This window comes from Stegodyphus dumicola, chromosome 1, assembly GCF_044657685.1.
Source record: "Stegodyphus dumicola isolate Sdum_Otavi_A_Nest chromosome 1, ASM4465768v1".
Taxonomy (NCBI): domain Eukaryota; kingdom Metazoa; phylum Arthropoda; class Arachnida; order Araneae; family Eresidae; genus Stegodyphus; species Stegodyphus dumicola.
Genome location: NC_140768.1, coordinates 9,465,980 through 9,492,053, shown reverse-complemented (window position 1 = coordinate 9,492,053; position 26,074 = coordinate 9,465,980). Strand labels below are relative to the sequence as shown.

Here is a 26,074-nt window from a genome sequence, read left to right as displayed (position 1 = left end):
TAATTTTGGCATTTGACAATAGCGGACACAAATTGAGAATTTTTACAGTCACTCTTTGGATTGCAAACCCTAGCAAATAAAGGGCTACGTTTGAATAAGGAACGCATAGGCTTCTACGCGGAGGGTAAAATAATAATAATAATAATAAATCGTCATTTTATTTTAGTTTACCTTTAGGAAGAAATTCGTTGCTTAATTTTGTAGAAAGGTGTTTTCTTTGCACTTAGAGGAAAAGGAAAGTATTTTAACTGTATAATCTTTGTTGAAATAAAATACAATGATCATACAGATAATGCTTTAAATTAGGTACTCTTTGTGAATTCAATCATGTTTCAATGTTTTCTTTCTTAAACGTTGCACATTTCCCTATTCTTCCCGAAAATTCCCTGCGAGAAGATCTGAAAGCAAAGACGCACACGTGGAGAGGGGGTCAGGGTTCAAAGGGTGCGCGTCGTGTGGGATGGGCGACCGCCGGAGGTGCGGTGGCCGAGTCCATTCATTCCGCCCTGACAGCATGAGATGGGTTCATAGGGTAGATGATAATGCACCGCGCAACGGTCGCAGTAGACTGCGTGGCGACACGACTGCAAAGTAGTTAGTTATCTTTTGGGTTCGCCAGAGAAGCATCTCCTAGCCAAGGATACCCCCCCCCTTTTCTATATTTCCGAACGTTCCTTTCTTTGCTTTTTGATCAACATTTTACCTGTTGATCGCTGCAAGCCAAATTTATGAAAGTATTTTGCTTCCCCCTTTTTCATTTAATTGTTTACTTTTTAATTCATGTGATATCGGACAGGAAATTTCTCTCCGAAAAACGTTTTTATTTAAGAAAGAGCAAGTTGAAGGTTCTGGTTTGTCTGGGTTTGGTCTTTGTGTTCAGGGTCTTTTTTTCCATTAACTGAGTGTCAGTTGTGCGCGGTCAGGCCGAGGTCAAGGCAATTTTGCCTTCGAGGTAAAATTACCATATCAAAAATGTTTTCTTTGAATGTATCAATGTTTTAATCTACGTTGAATTGCAGATTTTAACAGGCTTAAACTTTGGAAGGTCGCAGAGTTTGCTTGGGAAAAATGAAGATAAAAGAGGAGAAAAATTACAATCGGACAACCAGAGTCGGGACAAGTCAGGCGCATGTTTCAAATTAATAGCTAAAAAAGACGCCAGATTGCCTACAGAAAGTTATATATTTTTTTAAAAAGGAATTATGATTATTAATATTAAACATGAAAATACGTCAAGAAATATAATTTTCAACTTGTAAGGTTTATCCTAAGTTTTTTACAGTTAGCCAGAGATTCTGACTGGCTCGCGTTTACCTGGTGGCTGCACTCTCTCTAAGCCAGCGGGTTCTCAATCGTTTGACTAACGCGAACCATCTAAACAAAAATTGAAAAACTTCAGTACCAGCACTACATTTTACAATGATTATTTTTCAATTTCTCATTAGAAATATTAAAATATATATATATATATGTACAACCTGTTGGCTATTTGTATTAAATATGCACACATAAAACATATTAGATTAAAAATGTTTAAAAATTAATTTATCTAAAATTTATTGTGAAATTTGGGCCTCTTTTAAGAGAGATCAATTTCTTTACGTCTGGTCATGTTTCACTTAGCTTTAACCGTAAATTAGGATTCACTTGTTTTGTGCTGGTGTTTTTTTTTTTTTTTTTTTCCCTTCTCTAAGGATAACAAGGAGGAAAATCCTTGATTACACAAATAGGTTGTGCAGAAAGGCAATAAAAATTTAATAGCTTTATTTGAAATGCCTTATTTTTTTGGGGGGGGGGTTCAGTGAAAAGTTAACAAGTGTGTCATTTTCGAAATCTTCAGTTAAGAGTTCGATCACAGGAAAATTCTATCAATTGTTCTTTTTCTGTAAGAAATTTTTTTAATTTAATAGTTAAAAATACTTTGTTTCTTTGCGTACTACCTATTTTTCTCTTCAGAATCGCTGCTCTAAGCTATTACTACACTCGGCCGTGTTTCAGAGCCTTTTAATACCTTCGCCAGTCTAGTTGATTCTCTAGTACGCATTTTTTCTTGCATTTCATTTAAAGTTATTGGATTGAAATAAATCTACTTTATCGACAGCGCATAAACCACAACAGAATAAATGTACTTTTTAAAATTCACTATATATGTTTACCATAGCGACACTCTGGCGCTAGGTTCACTTAACGGCGTTATATTTCGTTCATATTATAACTCAGAATGCACAAAATTTATATCATTTGAAGAATTATATAATCGTTGCCACATCTTCTATTCAAATACTCTAATATATATAGAACGATGTATAAAAGAAATTAAGCAAACAAAACAAAAAAGAAACAGTTTTTCACAGATGATTTAGAATTTCTCATTCAATTAATTCAGTTCTCACTTCGCGAGAAGGCAAAAATGCATAAAAACTCAAAATATTTCTACTAAAAATTACTAATTATTAAAAATTAAATTATTAAAAGTTAAGTAAATCTTAAACAGTTATTTCCTCGAAAAAATTCCAGAAAGGATTAAGCATGATTGAATTCGCAATAATAAATGTAGGCGTTATCTTTGTTGTTGCGAAGCTTAGTCTCTCTAGATTGGCAACAAATCTACTATTCTGCTGTTTCAAATGTAAACAAATATGTCCGCCATGTTATTTAAAACTTAAGGCTTAACCGCACTTAAACAGCTTTTAAATTGTTGATAATTATACAAATATTGCTTGCAGATTCACTAAAGGCAAAAAAACCTTAACCAGAAGATAAGAACATAATTCAATCATTTTTAAAGCAAAAAATGCACATATTACAACCATATAACAGTACAGAAACTGAGATCAATGAGCCGGGTAACAGAGTGGGTATATATAAAAATATATATATGTATACGTTTGGTGCGGCCGATTGCAACCAAAATACGAGGTGCACATCTACATGTTATAGCAGTCCTATATACAAAATTTCAACGTTCTGTGGCTACTCGTTTTTGTACTATGCCAGATACGTACGTACGTACGTACAGACGCCGCGAAAAATTCGCTTGAGAATTCATTTTAAAACAGTTTTATAATTTTTTTGGAGCAAAAGAGTCTTTTATTCTGTCTTTACGTACAGATGTCACGCAAAAACATCGTTAAATTGCATTTGATAACGGTCAAAACGGATATTTTCGTTGAAATATGCTGCCTGAAACTTTTCGCGATTACAATACTTCCTTTTTACTTCGCACAAGGAAGTAAAAAAAGTCCTTTCAATCATGACTATTCTTATAGAGTATAAATTTAAATAATCAAGGAAAAAAGTTTTATAAATTTTTAATTTTTTAAAAGCAAGTGAAATTAAATTATTAAAATAAAGGGGTTAAAAATTGTTACAGTCACTGTTTATATATTTTTCAGTGCTATTTGCCATATCAAAAAGGTATTTTTTTAAATTATAAATTATGACATGCACTATGTTTTCAATATCTAAAACTACAATTAATAATATGGGAGTTACGATATTATGATTTAATTACGATATTATGATTAATTACCTTTGAATTAAGACGTTGTATAGGTATAGTCAATGTGGTTGCATACAGTGGCGCGCATTAGTGCATGTCGTGTACCCAGTGGCTGTCCAAACCATCACACCAGGTGCAAGGCCTCTATGCAGATATTGAATGCAATCACGCGACGTGCGGTCTCCTCGGACACTCCAGATACGTACACGGCCATCAGAATACTTACTGCAGGTAGAACAGAGACTCGTTTGAAAATGCGACCTGGTGCCACTCCTGTACCCAAATTTGTCGTTTGGCAAACCAAAGTCGCCGTCTCTGTCTATGCAGCAGTGTCGAGAAAAGCCGAAGGATCAAGGAATGCTCACCCTGCTGATAGTCCACGCTGCTGCAAACGTCGACGCACTGATACTACGAGTGCTGCAAACATGCCCATTTCCTGAGTAATAGTCCCCGATGTGGTCGTACAGTTTTGCAGAGCACACTTCAAATTATGTCTTTCCTCTCTGGCATTAGTCATGGGCTGGTGTTGAGATCCTGCATCCTGCATTCAGTGTGACCCTCAGCAATCATTGATTCCATATTCCTATGACAGTGGTTCGATGTTGACCAGTGCGACCGGTGATATCACGGAACGATAATCTACATTTTCAATCCTGCTTCTATCGAATTTCGAAACTTGCTGGTAAGCATTTTCTCTTCTTATTCGAGGCATAACACAATATTCTGAGCAAACACCAATCTTATAAAGTACACTCATGTCCATAAATTAAGGATAATTCGGAGTCACGCGGAAATCGAACTCTAAAATAAATATATCCCATGTAAAATCACTACACACATCTTCAAGAATCATATGCAAATTTCAGGAAGCAACCAGATGACACCGATTGTACGTCACAATAACGAGAGAGATATATAAGGAATACAGGCAAAAAAGCAAAATTGTTCGCAGACGCTTTATAAGCATTTCAGTGCAATAACCGAATAGTTAACACAAAGGACGCATTTGGATGATTTTTTACGTGGTAGAATTATCGGCCGTCTGGAATGTGGGCGTACCCAACTGGAAGTATCAGACAAACTTGGAATTGCCCAGAGTGTCATCTCCAGGCTTTGGCAACGATTCCAAGATGATGGTAATGTGAGTAGACGTTACAGCACAGGTCGCCCCAAAGTTACAACGCCGAATGAGGACCGGTATTTGGCAGTTACTGCCAAAAGAAACAGGCGGAGCACAGCCTCAGACCTCTCTCGTCAGCTCTCTTCAGCCACTGGTACGACAATTTCAAGGCAGACCGTGTACAGACGCTTAGGGCAGATTGGTCTACATGCTCGTAGACCTGTCAGATGTGTTCCACTTACTGCAACTCACTGTCGCCTGCGGTTAGCCTGGAGTAGAGAGCATGCATTGTGGACACCGCAACAGCGGGCTTGTGTGATGTTTTCCGACGAGTCCAGGTTTAGCTTGCAGTCTGATTCTCGCCGGACTTTCATATAAAGAGCTCCAGGTACCCATTACCACCAAGAAAATATCATTGAACGACACCGTTACGGTGGCGCAGGAGTGCTCGTTTAGGGTGGAATTATTCTGGGTTCCAGAACTGACCTGCATGTTCAAATTGGAACCATGACAAGCCAAATCTATCGGGACGTCATTCTGGAACAACATGTGCGTTTGTTTCGGGGCGCCATGGGCGCACAATTTGTGTTTATGGATGACAAGGCCCGTCCTCACCGTGCAAACATCGTAAGCGAATGCCTTCAATCGGATGATATCACCCGTATGGACTGGCCAGCATTCTCACCGGACTTGAATCCAGTAGAGCACGTGTGGGACATGCTTGGCCGTCAACCTCCTCCTACATGTCTACCGAAACTTCGGAGAGCATTGCTTTTTGAGTGGTGTAATATCCCCCAAGATCAGATCGATAATTTGATACTCAGCATGCCTAGGCGTTGTACGGACTGTATTGCTTCGTCTGGGAGACATACAATCTATTAACAATCATAACGTAATATTGGTTTTTTGTAAATAGTTTTTTTTTGTAATTTGCTCCAGGAAGAAAAAATCGCTAATTTTTTTAATAATATCAAACATATAGCATCTTTTTCTGCTCTTTACCTTTTGTTTAATAACTAAGCTTTACAAATAAGTCAAATTTGTTTTGCTTCTAACTCTTCCTTTGCCTGATTTTGCAATATCCTTAATTTATGGACATGGGTGTACTTTCCGAATGAGAAATTCACTACACTACATTTCTTTTTTTTTTATGTAGTGCTTCAGATGTCGTTTCTTCCTCCTGCGTGTTCTAAATGCGCTGAAATACTAATTACTTACTTATATATCTCAACTTCTCCTTCCTTTCAAGTGATTTTGACGTTCGCCAGATCATTCGTTCCTGGTGTTGCAGTTTTAATGGCCAGCAGTATATTTTAAATTCCTTGCTTAGTGCTTCTTCGTAATTGGAAGGTTTTGAAATTTTTAAAGTTTATTTGTAGATATATATATTTAAAAGGTAAATTAAAGACTATGTTTAGCCGATTGGCAGCGCGCTGAGATTTCGTTGTCTGCCACGGTGCGTAGATGACAGTCAAAGATGTGTGTCCTAGAATGACAATACTTGCCACGTTATGTGAATAATAAACGCGTGGAACATAACGTAACGTAATGTAATTTGGCGAAAAATTGGAAGGATTTCGTTAGAGATCCTTGTAACTAAAACACTATTAGGATTTCTCGATTTACCAATATCAATGCCACATAAATTTCTTTTTTTTTTTTTTAGTCCAAAGGGATTTGAATCCCGAAGGACTATTAGTTTCGTTTTGGCATTTTGCGTCGGACTCATAAATGTCGGTTCACTTTTCAAACTGTTGCCACAAAATGTTAGAGTCCTGCATTATATTTGAAGAAATTAAATAATGAAAAATCTGCATAAATGTATGTATATTTCTCGCATTGTGATAAAACAACGGTACATAGAGTCATCGAATTTTGAATAACGTAATCCTCCAACGAATATGAGCATGTGGAAGACCAAATTTGAAATTTGAAATTTGTTTTATGATCGATTTCCTATTTTTTAAAACTTTGACGAAATTTTGATTAACAAACTCAAGGATTTCAAAGCGAGCAATGGCAACGTTGTGCAGAAAAAACATTTTTATCTCCAGCGCGTGAGTCTCTGTATCGGAAATTCTAAAGATAGGCTCGTTTTAAAACTATTTTGCGATATTGCTGTTGCACTGGATCTTATGGTTTAAGTGCGAGGAACATGATATTTAATAAAGAAAGGTAACACACAAAATGTTAAAAAACGCCCCTTTGGACGTAATTTAAAATCTGAAACATTTCAGATTTTTTTTTTTTTTTTAAATTGTTTTATCGGACGCCTTTTTTTCTACTCCCGTTCTCTTAATTATATGGTTAAATATGGTTAAGTGCCAGCTTCGAAATATTTTGTGTTTTTTCTTCCTGGTAATAGGTGATCTTTCCGAAATCATTTGACCCTGTGTCATGAGGGAATTAACTGCGGGGCATGACGACCTTTGGCCTGACCCAACAACCCGACCGCGTTCCAATTGAGAAATGTTGCGGCGGCGTAGTATGTTCGACGCGACGCATCAAGTTCGCGACGAAAAACTGATGAGAGTTGAGTCAAGCTAGATTTGGAAGGAGGGGGCAGAGAATAAGGCATGCACAGTAACAGTTGGTAGAAATACTTCACCGTTAAAAAAAATTTTAAAACGTTTAAAACATTTAGAAAGTATAAATAGTCATACTAATATTTTGCTTCACTTCCCCCCTTTTTTTTAACATTTTCTGTGTTACCTTTATTTATTAAATATCATGTTCTTCGCACTTAAACCATCAAATTCAATTCAACAGCAATATCGCAAAATAATTTTAAAGTGAGGATATATTTAGAATTTTCGATACGTAGTCTCGCACGCTGGAGATGTTTTTCTACCCATACAGTGTTGCCATTTCTCGCTTTGAAACTGTTGAGCTTTTTATTCAAAAATTCGTCTACAAAGTATGAAATCGATAAGAAGAAGAAATTCCAAATTTGAGTTTCCAGATGCCCATATTCGGAGAAAGATTACGTTACTCAAAACTAGATGGCCGTAGGTACTTTTGTTTTATCACAATGCGAGAAACATACATACATGTATGCAAATTTTTCATTATTTAATTTCTTTAAATACTATATTTGATTGCAACAGTTTGAAAAATGATATAGGCATTTACAGTGAATCGACGCAAAATGCCAAAACGAAATTAATAACCCTTCTGAGCTAACACTCCTTTGCTCTGTCGAGGCGTTATTCTTCGCACACGATTGGTGCTGCTGTCAAACGACAGTGCATACGATCTTTCATTTAGATTTAGCAGTATATAAATTCGTTTCTCACTATAGCGTTAGATATTAAAAAGTAGTTTTACCTAGGCTTCCTAAACAATTCTCATTCCAAACGCTATTTTATATTACGAAAGTCACCAATGAAATAGGTTCTAACATCCCCTAACAGGCGAAATTTGTGACTGCAATTATTGTCTACGCTGTTATGTGCTTTCAGAATATATATTTGTTGATCATGCAAAACTGATCATGCATGAATTTTCGCATGAATTGTTGATCATGACAAAATTTTCGCATCACACGTAGAACGCGAGCGTGTATTTTGCACATGGGACTGCTAGAACATCTAGTTTTGCACGTCCCTATTTCGTTGTAATCGGCCGCAGCAAAGGTATGCATACATTTGTACTCAATCTGTTACCCGGCTTGGTGAGCTCAGTATTTTTTATTCTTACATACTGGTAAAATTGTGGATTTTTTAATTTAAAAGTCATCGAATTATATTGTTATTATGTTTTGGTTATTGTTTATATGCCTTTAGTAGCATTTACCGCATGCATTAGTTGTAGAATTATCAACAATTTAAAAAATTTAAAGGATGCTAAGCCTAACGAGGCAGCCATTTATTTACGTTCCAAACTCTCAGTAGAACAGTGATTTAAGTTAGCTGGTGCATCAGCTTCAGCATCCTTATGCTCAGTGGGACCAAACGTTAACTTTCAATTTTGTGCACCGAAAATTCTGACTTCTTGCCCGTTGGCTGAATAAGTTGGTTTTTTTTGCTAATTTGAATTGGCGGGGGGGGGGGGGCGGGAACTTTGGTATTCTATGTTTTTCTGTATTTAATGAACATGTTTCAGTTTTTAATGAAGATGTTTTTGAATATTATGTATTTCTGCCATGCCATGAAGTGAGGACTGAATTACTGAAATGAGAAATGTATCTCTAAGGAAATTCGAGGAATTAAGTTTAAATAAAATGCAGCAAAAAATATGTGTACAAGAAAATCGTGTAGTTTCTGCATCAGATTTTTTTATCTATTGAAAATCGAACGACGAAAATTTGGTATATTAGGTATACCAGTTTCTCAAAAGATGGCTAAAATAAATAATTAATATGAATAATATTATTTTTACGTAACCAATTCACTGTCTATGCATATATTTTACGGCGGTGCACTGTTATTCGGCAAAATATTGAGTCTCTGCTACGATACTGAGCATCGTTTTAAAAGTTTAAACCTAGCGATAAAATAATGCTAAACCTTCTACTCCAATGGAAAGGTGGCATTGAATGACCTCAGAGTTTTGTAATATTTCTTGAAAATGAGCAATTCATCACATTTATGATAGTGAATTTAAATACACTGAAATTGGCTACATTTTAGTACATTCATTTGCATACTAACTTATTTCAGATAGCAATCAATATAATGGTATAAAATTGAGATAAAATTCAAAATGAAAGGATGTTTTGAATGCAGCTTTAACTAAAACAGCTAATTTTTCAATGTTGTTCTTTCTCTCTTTTACTTTTTGGTAGTTTTTGTGGGAGAACACCTTTTTTATATTAGCCTTACATTAAAAACTGTTTTTCTACATCCTTTTGAATTAGTACTTTTTACAGTCTGTTAACGATTATGTTAATTTTATTAACAGTTAAATTTTGAGTTAAAGTTCCTTTCCTATCGATTCTTAACTTCAACTTACCACTTCCAGCCAGAACGTAGTCTGTCAGTATCGATTTGAAAATTCTTTAAAAGGAGGATCTGGAATTATTAGGGTTGGAATCTCTAATATAGACGATCCTGATTGCAAAGAAAATATTTTAGCTAGGACCAGTTCTGTTATACGATTGCGACGAGCTAACTATCTTTCAGATGCCCATATTCTTTGCAGTTGCGTCAGAAATCCTTCGATTTGCATAAGCTGCTGAACTTTTAATAGGTTCAACAGCATTCTTTCCAGTTCCAATGGAAGCTTCGGTATTAGAAGCAGTTTTTCTTTTCCATGTTCCGAAATTTGTATTGATGGACGGTCAGCTGTTCCAGTGCCAATAATTTGCGGCAGAATTTTGCCATCCCACACGGTCACAGACGGGTAATTGAGTTGAAATGTTTTGGCGAAACTTTTTTCTTGCATTTTCCATTTCGCTTTATATTGTCTTCCGCGAAAAAGATAAAGACCTTGACCTAATGCGGCTACCGTTGGTATTCATATCACTTCACGAACTGATAGGGTCTTTTTTCCGAAGGTATTTACGACTGTAGGTATAAATAAACTTTGTTTTTAAGAACTCATATTCTTTTTTCCTTTCAGTACTAGTCTCATTTTTATTCCTAAAGAATGATGGTGTGTAATATTAATCAAAATGTCCGTACACTGCGAGTCTTAACATTCGTTTTTGCATAATGCGATTCTTGATTTGATTTTCAATATCTAAATTCTTCTTGATTTGACTTTTAATATATGAATTCTTCTTGATTTTTATTTTTAAAAAAATTCAATGTTCTGTATTCAAAACAGTCTGGAATACGTACTACTATAGCGTAATACATCCCACAACACAATCAGTAGAGAATGCTACTAATCATTTGATATCATTGAACTAACTCCCAGTGATAGATTATGTGTGTGTGATTATGGCAAAGCCTCGAGGGCTATCTGCCTCAGGGGAGGGATGCCTTCGTGGAGGACTTTCTAAGGGAAACTGGCTCGTATACACGTTACACATGGGGAAAACCACGAAAACGCCCATGCAGCCAGCCCGTTCGCGGGATTCGAACCTCGGACCGAACTACCAGTGTTCAGCGACTTTACCGCTCGGCCGCTGGTGGGCCCCAGTGATAGATTAACTGAGACTGGTTTTCAAAGCAGAATTGCCTTCTTTCCTGTATACATTTCGGTATAGCATCTAATATTTTCCAGTAACTTGGTTTGGTATATTTAATTATGGCAGAACTCTCGAATTTTCCAGAAGGAGACCGCTTTTAATGATCTCCAGGATAAGGATCTTAATCCGATTTTAATGATCTTTTAATGATCTGATTTAAGTATTGGATCCATAATGCAAGTCGGTTCTAAAATACTGAAGTCTTACTGAGGGTGCCCCGGCATAAATGTGCCCGAATCCTCACGCAGATCAATTATTATTTCGAAAAAAACGCAACCTCCATAAAGGCTCGGACGCTTTTATGTTGAGGCTCCGTTATACAGAGATGCTTTCACCTTTATAAAGTTTGCATTTTTAATTAAAAATCTGCCCGCAAAAGGATGAAACACTATTACAAAGATTTTCTGATCTTTTGAACAGTGATTGACAAAGCCTAAAAATGCCCATGTCTTGACGACGACGAGGCGCTTTGAAGGCATCTTCTGGAATGTTCTAGGCAGAAATATTCACAAAATATTATCACATGAGCGCTATCAGCTTCGACAATGCGGTTAAATCGACAGTGCATTTTAATTTAGCGCGATTCTTGTTGAAATCCACAATAATGCATTTTTTTAAAGTACCCTTAAAATGAGGATTTTTTGAGACATTTATGTGGATTAAATAGCACTTTTGACATATCAGAGATGCTGAACAATAACTTTAGCATAAACACAGACATATTTGCAGACAGAAATAATTGAGTCATGGACAAAAATTCGTAATCTTAACTAAATGCGTTTAGTAAAAAATGTATAAACTTATTAAGATTTAGAGTGCCTCACTTTGGAATTCTAAGTTAATGTTGGAAGTGAGGAATCTAAGAACTGATAAGCGAATAATCGCTTGCGTTCGGTGACAAGAAACAAGAAGATAGAAGGGTAACTAACCCTTTATTATTCTAATAAGATTTAACAAACTCCGCCTGGGAGTGTACAAGCAAAGTCCGCACTTGGACTTGAACTAAAAAGACTAAGAATTAAACTAAAACTAAGATTAACTAAAAAGAAGTATAGCCGAAGCTATCAAGGTTCAATTTGAGTTGGCCCCTTAACTTATTTGACTACGAAGCTTAGCAAGGGCCTGAGTACGACCGAGCGTAATAACAGCTTTGAGAGAGAGAGAGTGGCCAAAAAGGCAGACGCGCGTAAATCAGAAACTCTGATTCTCTCTGACTCAGGTAAGTAACTTCGTGGTTTAAATACCGCTCCTCCTCATTCAATATTCAGCAAGATTCCAGAAGTACGTTCTGGCCGGAAGTAGTAAGTTGAAGTTAAGAATTTGACAGGAAAGGAACTTAAAATTTAACTGTTAATAAAATTAACATAATCCTTACAAAGATTATAGGATCTTCCTCTCTTTGGCCACATAAACTGTACTAGATCCTACTAAAGAACCTGGCGACTTCTTTCACAGGCGTGAAATAATACCAGTTCAGAAGAAGGGTAAAAATAAACATTTATGATTCTCAACTACGAACAGAAAGGTACGTACTTCGTCTTTTACAATAACGCCGACAACTCGCGGTGGAACGTAAGAATCGTAACGCAATAAATTCATCTCTAAAGAGAAGTCCTGGACTGGTACCTTAAATTAATGCTGACTAGGTTGACTTAATAACCTATCCGACGTGATAATTATTTAAATTGCCAAAAGGCGTATCAGCAACTCTGCGTAACCGCAAAGACAGATTCATAACGTGCGCTGGCTAGCGAAAACATGCTCTGAGTAAACTCCCAGATTCACGCGTTTAATTACCCACTTCCACTTCACTTACCTTTAAATTAGCATCCTGGCGAGGGAATGCGAGGGGAAGTTGAGGAGTTCAGGAAAGCTAACAAAAATTTGAATAATTGGTTAATTGAACTAAGCGGAAATCGTACAAGATCATTGAGTACATCTTTCGGTTGCAATGTAAATCTGAAAACGCAGTCATGTTGAAGACAAAGCTAAGAATATGCATGGAATCTCAAATGAAATTATAAAATTAATATTTTTTGTGTTATTTTAGCATTTATTTTGCATTGTTACCATAAATCAGAAGTTTCTAAATCATAGCTAAGGGTAGAATGTGCAAGGAGAGAAATACGGTAGTAAATGGAACATTTTGATATTGGGTTTTCGTGATGTATGATTTTAATACTTCTTCAGTCTGTAATCTAATGTTCAAATTTCTAAAAAACCAAAGTTTTCGTATTGCTAAAATTAAGTTTATTTATTTTCTGAAACCTTACCTTATTTATGGAATTTGTATTCTTGTCTCGCAACTTGCGCTTTCGAACTAGCCACGTCTTCGCACGGCCGATTTAAGTGAAAAGAAAAGAAAGGAAAGAAAACCAAAATTCTTATCTGTTCGTCACCTTATTTTTCCTCGGGACGGAGGAGTTCGCGGTTACGGCGTGGGAAGCCTTTATCTTTTCCACTTAGCATTCAAATCAAATTATTTCACACTTCTGCCAAAAACATTTTCTCAGTTCTCGTCGGAACAAGATAACCGACGGTTTTTTTTTTTTTTTTTTTTTTTTTTCCTGCCGGATATGTTGCCATTTAAAGCCCTAGGATAAATCGTTTTTCGTCGTATTTGGCTTGTCATGTGACTCGCAATGCTGCATAAGTCGGTTGCTTTTTTCTCCTTACCGTTGGACCACTCTACCACTCTACACTTTACCACTCTTTACCGTTGGAGGCGCAGAGATTCAGATGAATGAATGGCAATCACGGCCAGGAAGAGGATCAGAATAGGGAAAATACTAAGATAAAAATTTACTTTTTATGCACATATCGAGAAGTGACTAATGTTTTATTCTAGGCCTCGGAACAAAATGAAATATTTCGAAAATTTCGGCAACGTCTCTTTCAACTATTCATATGAATTTTGAATGACTGACGTAGGTAGAAACGATTATAAAAATACTTTGTTAGCCAAAAGGGCGTTACTACAGAAGGGCTATTAATTTCGTTTTCGCATTTTGCGTCGAAAACTTTAAAAATCTGAATCGCTTTTCAGATTGTTGCCTCCAAATATTATCGCCCTGTATTTAAAGAAATTAAATAATAAAAAATCTGCATAAATGTATGTATGTTTTTCGCATTGTGATAAAACAACGGTATTTAGAGCCATCCAATTTTGAATAACGTACGTCTCCACCCGAATGTGGGCCTGGAAGCCCAAATCTGGAACTTGGAATTTGTTTTATTATCTATTTCATATTTTGTAACAACGGTATATTTTGTAAATCATTTATGAGTTTCTGATTAAGAAACTCCACGATTTCAAAGCGAGCAATGGCAGCACTGTTCGAAAAAAAAATTACATTTCCAGCGCGCGAGACTGTGTATCGGAAATTCTAAAGATATGCTCTTTTTATATTTTGGGATACTGATGTTGAATTGAGGTTTAAGTGCGAAGAACATGCTATTTTATAAATAAAGGTAATACACAAAACACCCCCCCCCCAAAAAAAAAGAAAAGAAAACTACCTTTGGACGTAATTATAAAAAACAGGAAACTTTCAAATCCTTTCTTTTTCATTTTATAATATTCACAATTGCATTTAGGCAAAGGAATTTTACAACACATTACGTAATATATGGCACTGGAATTATTTTTCATTGACTTAACTAACGCTGAAAACGTCATAAACATTATCGTTTGGACATGCAAAATATTAAATGTATTTTACTGTTCTATTAAACTGTTCTATCGTCGAGACCGTTGTCAAGTGATGACCTGTGGATTTACAATCACCGGTGCTAGTTGTTAAATAATATATTAAATGGTTGTTAAATATGTTAAATGATGTTAATATTTAAATGACATTTCCCGCAGTAGCAACATTTGCCAAAATACGTGTTAGATGCCCCAACACAACCTTTAAAAAGTTTTGGTGTGGTGTGGTGTATTTAATTACGGCAAAGTACCTTAGGGCTATCTGCCAAAGGGGAGGGATGCCTTTCGTGGAGGACTTTCTAAGGGAAACTGGCTCGTATACACGTTACACATGGGGAAAACCACGAAAACACCCATGCAGCCAGCCCGTTCGCGGGATTCGAACCTCGGACCGAACTACCAGTTTTCAGCGACTTTACCGCTCGGCCGCTGGTGGGCCACATTAAAAAGTTTTGGAAAGTACCTGGTATCAGGCTGTCACCAACTCTGAATGTGATTCCCACACATTGTGAGGTGGTAGCATAGCAGCACAAATTCGATTTTCCAGGTGGGAATTACAAATTTTCATTTGGATTCATGGTAAACTCGGAGGCCAGGACAGGACTTGAAATTCACCAGAATGTTCCTCGAGCCATTCCGTGACGATTTAATCCTTATGGAGATGCTGCATTATCTTGTTGGTAAACGCCATTATCCATCTGTAACACTATTTCGATCAATGGTCCGCAATGATATTTACATAGTGCACAAACATGAAGGATTTTTCTGTGGGAATGATCGCTCCTGATGTTCCCATGAAAACATCGGCCATGCCCAGCCAACTGCACACCCGGGTGCCAGAGTTTCCGTTGGAAATTGACGTAATCTCATTCGCCCACCAATATGATTCACCAGAAAACGTGATTCGTCGGACCAGGAAACTTTCTGTGATTCTTATATGGTCCAATGTCCATATTCCTCCGCCCGTTGCGAATACTATACGAATATTCTGAGAAATACTACAGCTTATTTGTTGAAGCTGTCAGTTTCATAATAAAGAAAAATCTGCCAAACGATTTTGTCCGGTTACAGTGTCCTATCCGAGGTTCTTCCGTATCTTTTCCTTATTTCTGTGTAGCTTAGGTTATCTGAACAGGACAAAGCAACGACAGCCTAAGGAGAGGGATGCCTTTGCGGAGGACTTACTCATGGAAATTGACTCGTACTCACGTTACACAGGGGGGAAATCACGAAAACCAACGATGCAGTCAGTCCGTTCTCTTAGCACCAAATCCAAACTAGGTTGAACTTTCAGTATTCAGTGATTTATATTATAACCTCTTAAATCTGCGCCTCTGAACCCAATTCAAGATAGCTATCAAGTTCTGTCTGTACCGGGTATGTAATATATGGCATTACAAACATCTTTGATTAATTAAAGGAATGCTGTAAATGTTTATAAATATCTTAAGATGGATATAAAATACATTGTTAATAAATGAAACCGAAGATCACTGCTAAACGATAAAGCCTGTGGTCTCTGGTGACCTTTCCTTTTAAATCCTTCAGTTGGTTAAACAATTGCAAATAAACTTAAATTTGAAAGACAAATTGTTGAATGTCAACCCTAAAGAGCTTTCTAAGCTCAAGGCCACGTGAAAGGTTAAGTTAAAAATCTTTCGTGTCACACAGTGACACTTGCCAGGACTAGGGCTGCCCAGCAGGTATAGTAATTAGTGATGCTAACTGCCGTACCGATGGGTCTGGAATCGAATCCCGGAGAAGGTCTGGGTGCTTGACGTGGAAGCTTAATAGTTAGATTAATTTCAGCAGCACAATCACCTGTGTCTCTACAGAGATTCTGGACGAACATGTATCTACCTGTACCTACCAGGTCTATTCATTAATTGTCATCTTCTGCATTAATGCGCCAGTTGCATTATCGGTGTATCATTTCTTTTAATGTATAAGTGTTTATTGTTTGCCTATCTCATTAACCGCTTAGACCAACATACATATGTATCCAATGTACCTATACCAGCCAATGTACCTGTGTACGAAACTTTTTATTAATTGTATACTGAAGCATATATGCACACGCCCTTGTTTGGCCACGTCAGTACCTCATATTTTCCATTAATATATTTCCGAAGCAGCCCTCGCAGGGAGCTGCCAAGGTTGTGTTGTTCTAAATAGGTGCGGGTACCGGACAACACCCGATTTTGTCATATTAAGCCGTCCGGGCCCTGCTTTCACCTGTCACCTGTGCGCATCTCTTTTACGGATGTTTGATGGATGATAACAGGTTCGAAGATTATTTGCAAATCAAATAACGCTTACTATCGCTTTGGACGCTAGAGTTGGATTCATCCGTAAAGAGAAAAGCCCTCCATTGATCAGTTGTCCAGTCGACATGTTGACTTGCCCACCTTAAACGTTACCTTCTATGATATGACATGAGCGGCACCCAATTGGCTGGTTGCCTAGCGGACAGACCTCCTTCGTGACATCTTCTATGCACGGTTTACGTTGACACCAACTTTCCAGTCGCTGCAGCAAGGGAGGATCTGAGTTTGATAGGACTTAAGGTTCTATTCCTTCGTGCGCATAACAACAAATATCGGTCATCAGCGCTTGTCGTAGCGGTTGGCCGTCCTTGGTTGAACCTCCTGGGTGCCGAACCTCTGGTTAGAAATTGTTGTCAAAGTCTAGAACCTGTGGTTAGAAATTGTTGTCAAAGTCTATGAACCACAGGACTCACATTTAGCCATCTGGCCATTTCTATCGGACTTTGTACTGCCTCTAGTCCAAATGGCGCTCCATCGCAGTTCTTCGGGCAAGTGATGGCTAGAGGTCATTGTTACAAATTGGCTATCCCAGATTTCTTATTTCTGTATCAAAGCGAAATTTGGAAGCTTGCTGTGAAACATGCAACTTTATGCTCCTCGTAGATGACGTCTCGTATTTAAATTACTAATTTGTATGCTTCAGTTTTGCTCAGCAGTTTTTATTTGACAACATATTCAAATTTTATACGGATTGACTTATTTTTGAACGAGGTATCGCTATTTTTGTGATTATTCCTTATTCATCAATAAAGTACTTTTCTAAAATCATGGCAGGTCAACTGCAAATAATCCTACAGTATCTGCTAAAAGTGACGAAACACAAAATTTCCGGAAATAATGTCAAAATTTTAAGTGCAGTTAACTGAAATTACAAAACGTTTTTTTCGTTGCTCGGTGTTTTTTCTACGTTAAATATTTTCTTCTAAAACAAAAACAAAAAGACTTTAAAAATGTACTTTCTCTTTTGCAAGAAAATCACGTCATAATAATAATGGGATGCTTATTTTTTATCAAAATAAAAAAATTAAGGTTTCTATTACTTTATTGGATTATTTTTTGCTTTCAAAAATAAGTTTTATACATTTTTGCATGATTTCAGCTATTAGTTCCAAACGGGACAATTTGCCCTGAAGAACTATTATTTTCGTTTTGGAATTCTGCGTTCGTTCACTAATGTCCAATTCACTTTTCAAATTTTTGCCACCAAATATTATCACCCTGTATTATATTTATAGAAATTAAATAATGAAGAATCTGCATGAATGAATGTATGTGTGTGTCTCGCACTGTGATAAAACAACGGTACCTAGAGTCATCCAATTTTGAATAACGTACTTTTCCACCCGAATATGGGCCTGTGGAAGTCCAAATTTGGAATATGTTTTATTAACTATTTCCTATTTTGTAAAACTTTAAAGAATTGATTAACAAAGTCAACGATTTAAAATCGAGCAATGGGAAAAAAAATCTTTTTATCTCCAGCGCGCGGAACTGTTTATAAGAAATTCCAAAGATATACTCATTTTGAAATTATTTTGCGATATTGTTGTTGAACTGAATTTTATGGTTTAAGTGCGAAGAACGTAATATTTAATCAATAAAGGTAACATACAAAACGTTAAAAAACGCCTTTTTGGACGTAATTTAAAATCTGAAACCTTTCAGATTATTTTGGGGGGAGGGAGTAATATTTCTAATCTAATTTTTCTCCACCAGTTTCGGATTATAAATATGAAATGTTGTTTTAAAGAAATGTTTTTTTTTTTTTTTCGAATTTTATGTTTCCTTGCTTGACAGATATGTTCGATAGGGATCTAATTTTTACACCGATGAAGTAATTTGAAGAATTTAAGTACATTAAACAGTATTCATAACAGTCTGCTATGAATTATTTTGCAGATTTTGTAAGTTATGTTTCGTGACGACGATTTCAGATTTCAGAGAACCGTGATCTGTAAAGGTGACATGCAGCTATGAAAATACACGTAATTTGCATCACAGAAATGCAACTGTACGTACGGTAGCAAAAAAAATCCCACCACATTACCGAAATGGTTTTCAATAACTAGGATGCGTCATTTTGACATAATATAGACGTATCACAAAAGGTAGTGGCCATTCGGGATCTGATTTAATCCCTGTTATTTTCTCTGCCATACGAACAGTCTCACTACTGTAATGATATTATATGCGTTCAAACGCCTCTCCCCCCCCCGTTCCTACTTTCCTTCTTTTCTTTATCAGCTCTCTTTCACTGCTGCCATTTTTCGACATAAAAGTACCTTTCCAATGTCAAGTTATGATTTTACATTGTGCCAATGACATTATAATGCGAAAAATGTTGGAAGTACCAGAAAGAAGTGTTGTTATTGCAAGTACCAGAAACATGACAGTTGGATTGTTATCGTTATTCTCGAGAACATATCTTGCAACCCTTACATCTACGATTTCATTCCGATTCATTGAAATTAAGCGGCTGCTAGGGGCTCATTACATAAAGTTATTTTACGGCCACTTGGTATGTGGAGTAATTTTTCTGTCTTTGTTCATTAAGGGGACTCATACACCTTAAAACCCATAAGATGTTCGAATAGGTGACTGTTGCAAGAATTGGAATAACTTATTTATTTTAAAAGCAATTAGTACCAACTTTTTACAGCTGACTACATAATATAGCTGCTTTCTGAAATAGTCATCAGAAAGTTTGTGTTGCCACAAATATTTTTATAATTTAATCCGCTTTGTGACAACATTTTTCGTCATATTTCCAATTTGCGCGCACAGTTGAAAACATTCTGTTTCATAATTTAATTCCATGATTGATATATAGCTTTCATAACATTTGGAAACTACTGTGAACCTAAAATTCTAAAAATTTCATGTTAAATTTTTATTTTATTTTGAGTTAAGTTTATAAAATGTAGTTTATTAACAAAATTTTTAATGTTTTCGTCCATAAAATTTTTCAATATTAAAATATTCATCAGATTGTTGGTTCAGTTAGAAAATAGTGCCGATATAAAGAATTCCATCCAATTTCAAGTATGTACCATTAGCCGTTTTTAAAATATCCTGCGCGCAAGGTGGAAACATGGCGAAATATTTTGTCACAAAGAGGATTAAATTACAAAAGTATTTGTGGCAACACAAACTTTCTGGTCAGTATTTTCCAAAGCAGCTATATTATGTAGACAGCTGTAAAAAGTTGGAAGTAATTGCTTTTAAAATAAATAAAATTTTCGAAATCTTGCAACAGTCACATATTCGAAGATCATAAGGGGTTTAAGGTGTATGAGTCCCCTTAAGTACATTGTTATACATATCGCCTTTCAAGCGAAGCTTTTCAAATATCTAGGTTAATTTATCAAAGTATTCCTTCGCTGTAACGAACGTATTTAGTCCAATGTTTACAAAATTTTGTGGATCGTTACGTTAGAATACGTTAACATACATTTCCCATGCACACGCTTTAGCAAGTGTTGCGCTAAGCGGTACAGTTTTTCAAATTTATCTTACAAGAGGCTTCACGAATAGTCAGTCCTCAAAGTGTTAAGACATTATAGCAGTCCAGTATACAAAGCATTGAACGAAAAACTGTTGCCAAAACCCCATTTCTAAAAGAATGAAACTATTTAAAATGATGAGATTTCATCAAAAAAGATAAAACTGCTGGTTTGAATAGCTCATCGTAAGTACAGTGAACCCTCTCCAAGAAGACAGTCCACAGCTTCATATAGTGTGTGTGTATAGTGGTGTGTATTTAATCATTGCAAAGCACACTAGGGCTATCTGCCTAAGGGAAGGGATGCCTTCGTGGAGGACTTTCTAAGGGAAATTGGCTCGTATACATGTTACACATGGGTAAAACACCTATGCAGCCAGCCCGTTCGCAGGATTCGAACCACGGACCGAACTACCAGCGTTCAGCGACTTTACCGCTCGAGCCGCTGGTGAGCCCAGCTTCATGTGATTATCGTTTATTTAAAATATGTATGTTACGGTGAAACACCCAAATCTGGAGAATGTCGACTTTCACCGGTGAATGTCAACATTCACATAGTCTCTTGGTGTATGTCCGAAATATTTTCCAAATACTCTTCTTTCTGACTTACACCGGTCAATGTCGACATTCACCATGTACTAATGGTGAATGTTGAACATATAACCATATTATATTTTCTTCGCCGTCATTCAGTCGCGAATAAACGCACTTGACACTTGAAGTAAGGACTTAAGAACATGAGAACCTAAAACACACAATACATTCAAAATGAGAAAGGAAAATAATAGAAGTTAAAAACTTACTTAATTATACAGTACGTTCTAAATGAGAAAATAAAATAAGAGTCATAAAAACTCACTAAATTATGTGATTCAAATCTTAATTTATTGCAACAACTTAAACTATTATGGCACTTTATGACCTCTCTTTTCGACTTTCATCGGAGCATAATCTGTGATTGTCGACATGCACCGGTGAGGGTCCGAATATACAAGAATGTAGTGAAATATTCGGTCTTTCACCGACGTATTTGGTGAATGTTGATATTCTCCGGTGAAAGTCGACATTCTCCAATTTCGGTCTTTCACGTTAACATATATATAGTGTCGGTGCGGCATGGCGGCACTCCAAATATGCGGCGACCCGAAAGTCCTCTCGTGTTGTTTTGATGGAAGGGGAGAGGGGTGGGAGACCATCGGACTCGTCCCACCCCAGGAGTGCTTTCCATCAAAACTGGATGCAGAACTAAGCTAAATCGCACTGTCACCTGGAAGGTGCTCAAGGTTGTTGCTAAACGGCATGCGTATTCCTGCGCTGCATGCCACCACAAATTTCCTGGGCTTGGGCTGACTACGTCAGACATCTGAGCATAAGGAACAACACATTTTCATATTTAATCAGTCTGTTAATAATTTACAAACTAAATAATTTCAAAACAGTAAATGCATTTCGTAGTTCAAACTTTTATTTTATAGTAGTCATATCTGGCACGATACTTTTAGGTAGTTTCTCTCTCCTTTCTGCGTGCCTTCGAGGTGTAACTGGAAGCATACTCGACGCGTATTCGAGAGGTCCTGGGTTCGAGTCCCGGCGAGAGCACTGCGCATTTTTCACGTTTCCTGCTTCAAAGCAATCTAATGACTCAGTGGCGCTCGAACTAAAAGGGTGGCTGTCGATAATTCTTCGCCATCAGGATTTGGTGATTAGGTCCTCTAATCCCCAGTCTTCCTTTAAAAAGGGGGAGTATGTAAGGTATTTTCGGTGCTACTTTGGTAGACGGTTGCACGGATTTTTGGCGATTTACATTGGCGCAATTGTTGGCGCGATTTTTACAAACATCAGCCATCTTGAAAAACGCTGTTTTTACGCATAGTAAAGTATTCGAAACTTAAAACAAAAAATAAAATAAATAAATAAATAAATATTGTTAAAAGTAATGGATTAATTTTTTGTTGAAAATATCGTTTTTTAAGATGGCAGGCAAGTGTAAATAAATACATTTACTATGAGTATAAAATACTAAAGTAAGGTTATTATTACTTTCATATAGCAAAGAAGAGAATAAAAACACCGCTATAAAAACATTGGGCCAACGTTTAATTAGATTAAAATATTACTGAAATTGAACATCAAATTAAAAACCATCATACCAACATTTAAAAGAATTAGAATATTATTAAATTCAAATACTTTAAAATACGTTATATAGAATATAATTAACATTAAAACATATGGACAATAATTATCTCAGCAATTTCTGAAAATAGTGTATTAATTTTTTTAACAAAAATTGAAGTATACAATTATAAAATAAAATAAAAATATGTACTTACATTTTTTTTGAGTATTTAACCTAATGTTTATTGTACCACAAAAAATTCAGAATCATAATTTAGATAACATCTTTGAAGACATCTTTGAAGGAATTCAAAGATATGAATTAAATTTTAAAACGGCGCGGAAATGCACAAATTGTCAGTAACCAATCAGGGAGCTGATTACAGCTCGTTAATGCACAAATATTCTATAACCAGTCAGAGAGCTTATTACATCACGGCTAGAATTAAAATTATTTAAAAATTCATACATAATAAAATAATTTTTTTTTAAAAATGCAAAATTAAATTGTATTTTAACATTTAAGAGCCATAAATAATGTTTAAAACATTAGATTAAATTTATACATATTAAAACGAATTACTTTCAAAGTAAGGTGACGTCATTGATTACATTATCCACAACATAAAATTTCATAAAATATGATAAAGAATAAAATTTTTATTTTTAATATTTAGAAGCCGTAAATAATATTTTAAACACGGAATTTATGCACAATAAAACACATTATTTTTTAAATAAAATGACAACAAAGTATCGGTTACCATAAATAACTTATCCAGCAATGGGTTTACCATAAGTTGTATTACTCGTCAAAGGAAAATCGCCAAAAAATCGCCAAAATCCGTGCAACCGTCTACCAAAGTAGCACCGTATTTTCTCCCTCCTTCAAGCATGCCTTCGTGGTGTAACGGTAGCTCACTCGGTGCGTATTCGAGAGGTCTAGGTTAGAGTCCCCACGAGGGCACTGCACATTTTTCACATACTAAAATGCATTGAATCTCCTTTATAAAACGACCTTGCACAGCAGCAGATGATTTTGGTCTCTTGTAAACACTTTCTTTTTAAAGCGTTTAATACCGATTTTTTATGGACGCTCTCAGAAACAGTGATCGCTTTCTGATGTAATTACTGTTGTAAGAGATGTTCCTAATTTTTCATATAACATACTCTACAGCAAGTTTGGCTTTTAAGGGGACTCATAACACCTTAAAACCCATAAGATCTTCTAATAAGTGACTGTTGCAAGAATTAGGATAACTTATTTATTGTAAAAGCAATTACTTCCAACTTTTTACAGCTGACTACATAATATAGCCGTTTTATGAAATAGTCATCAGAAAGCTTGTGTTGCCACAAACATTTTTATAATTTAATCCGCTTTATGACAAACCTTTTCGTCATGTTTTCACCTTGCGCGCACAGTTTAAAACATTCTCTTGCATAATTTAATTCCATATTTAATATATAGCTTTTATAACATTTGGAAACGACTGTGAACCAAAAGTTATAAGAATTTCATGTTAACTTTTTATTTTATTTGGAGTTGAGTTTATAAAATGTATTTTATTAAAAAAATATATAATGTTTCCGTGCATAAAAAATTTTTAATATTAAAATATTCATCAGATTTTGGGTTCAGTTAGGAAATAGTGCCCATATAAGAAATTCCATCCAATGTCAAGTATGTATGTACCATTAGCCATTTTTAAAATATCATGCGCGCAACGTGGCGAAAAACTTTGTCACAAAGCGGATTAAATTACAAAGATATTTGTGGCAACGCAAACCTTCTGGTTATCAAAGCAGCTATATGATGTAGGCAGCTGTAAAAAGTTGGAAGTAATTGCTTTTAAAATAAATAAAATATCCCAATTCTTGCAACAGTCACATATTCGAAGATCTATAAGGGGTTTAAGGTGTATGAGCCCCCTTAACTGTGTTTACCGAACAAAGAAAGAACACACAAATAAAGTAGCTAGAATTTATACATATAATCATTCTATGTGAAGAACCGGAATTATTCTGTATGATTTGTGCTCTAGCCACGGTCCATTCGAGGAGAATTCGTTCACCAGACAGCCGCTCCCTCTATGGCATCCTTTCCCACGTTTCCAAATTGGTGATCGGATTACCGCAATTAATGCCCCCGAGACATAGAAGCTCGCGTATCGCTAACGAAGCGTGGACTCGCAATCCTTGTTTATGATGTCTCCACGAGCCTCGTCTACGACTCAGACGTCACGAATTTATATAATTTACGCGCTTTTAAAAATGTGCGATACGTCTCTTCATTAGTCGACGCCAAATTTATGCAGGTTGGGGGGAGGGAGGAGGCCCTACACCTTTGTGTTACAACACAAAATGACAAAGAAAAAGAAACTAAAATAGTCAAGGTTGGAAAAACGAATCTTCTGAACGTCCGTCGCATAGTCGATGGAGGAGTTGGTGGAGAAGTTGCGGGGAAGGGGAGTGAGAAATGTCGCAGACGTCTGTGTGGAACGGTAGACGACGAGGTCTCCGCCCCATGCTTTGGGTGGTTTCGTGTTGCTTTGTGAAGTTAAAAACGAGGAAGTGGCGGTGGAAGATTTTAAGAAAGTAAGCTTACCTGATATGTTATACTTCACTTTTGTGGAGCTCGTTTTTTTTCTTACAAATTATTTTGTTAGAAACGTCTGTAGTGAAACCCTTTCAAGTTATGCTACATTGTGATAACTTTTGCCACCTAGGAGACCAATCAAATGTTGCTATGGTTGGGGGGGGGGAGATCTTCCATGCCGCCGTTGAAAGCAAATGTCTTCAGAGTATTCGCATTTGCCAACGTGTAACGTCTTGAGCTTCTAAATTTAATCTTTCCGTTATTGATTTAAAAAAGTATAGAAAACCTAAGTGATTTAAAATCAACAAATGCATTTGTTTGATAATTTAAGTCCATATTTTATATTTCAATAGTAAATCGAACTGATATGATTTAAAATGCATTTAATTTGCATTATATACGACTGATATACTAACTGTGTGATTTTTTAGTTAACGCAGTGTAGCTTTACATTACGATATTAATAATATAATTAATAAACGATATGTTTTCTCCTCCTGCAGATAAGCAGTTTCCACAGTTTTTCCATTCGAGATGGCATAGGTTTGGTTTGGTTTGGTTTATTTAAGTATGGCAAAGCACACTAGGGCTATCTGCCTAAGGGGAGGGATGCCTTCGTGGAGGACTTTCTAAGGGAAACTGGCTCGTATACACGTTACGCATGGGGAAAACTACGAAAACACCCATGCAGCCAGCGCGTTCGCGGGATTCGAACCTCTGACCGAACTACCAGTGTTCAGCGACGTTACCGCTCTGCCGCTGGTGGGCCTGGATATGGCATAAGCTTTATCTATTGTTGTTTCTATTGCTCACTTAAAATGGAAGCCCACGAAATTCTTCGTGGCAAGGAGCGCAAGTTTATACCTGTAGTTAGCAACAGCCTTGAGCATCTTATAGGAACAGTGCGATTTAGCTAAGTTCCGCCCCCCCCCAATTTTGATGGAGAGCACCCCGGGTAGAAGACGGGTCCGAAGGTCTCCCAACTTTCTTCTTTTGCCAACAACCTCTCGAGAGAACTTTCGACTCGCCGCATATTTAGAGTACCCCTATGCCGCACGGAC

General features: G+C 36.4%; 1 protein-coding gene across 5 annotated transcripts in view; it reads left to right on the top strand.

Annotated features, from left to right (window-relative positions):
* The window catches only part of Wnt2 (Wnt oncogene analog 2), a 236,748-nt gene that overhangs the window by 115,434 nt on the left and 95,240 nt on the right, over positions 1 to 26,074 (top strand). Inside the window, exon 1 of one of the 5 annotated variants that reach the window (XM_085812603.1) lies at positions 24,883 to 25,012. The exons of the other annotated variants lie outside the window; for them this stretch is intronic. Coding sequence (XP_085668729.1) covers positions 24,894 to 25,012 — 119 coding nt within the window. The 5' untranslated portion in view covers positions 24,883 to 24,893. Of the gene's footprint in view, positions 1 to 24,882; positions 25,013 to 26,074 lie in introns of those variants that run through there. 5 annotated transcript variants of the gene reach the window in all.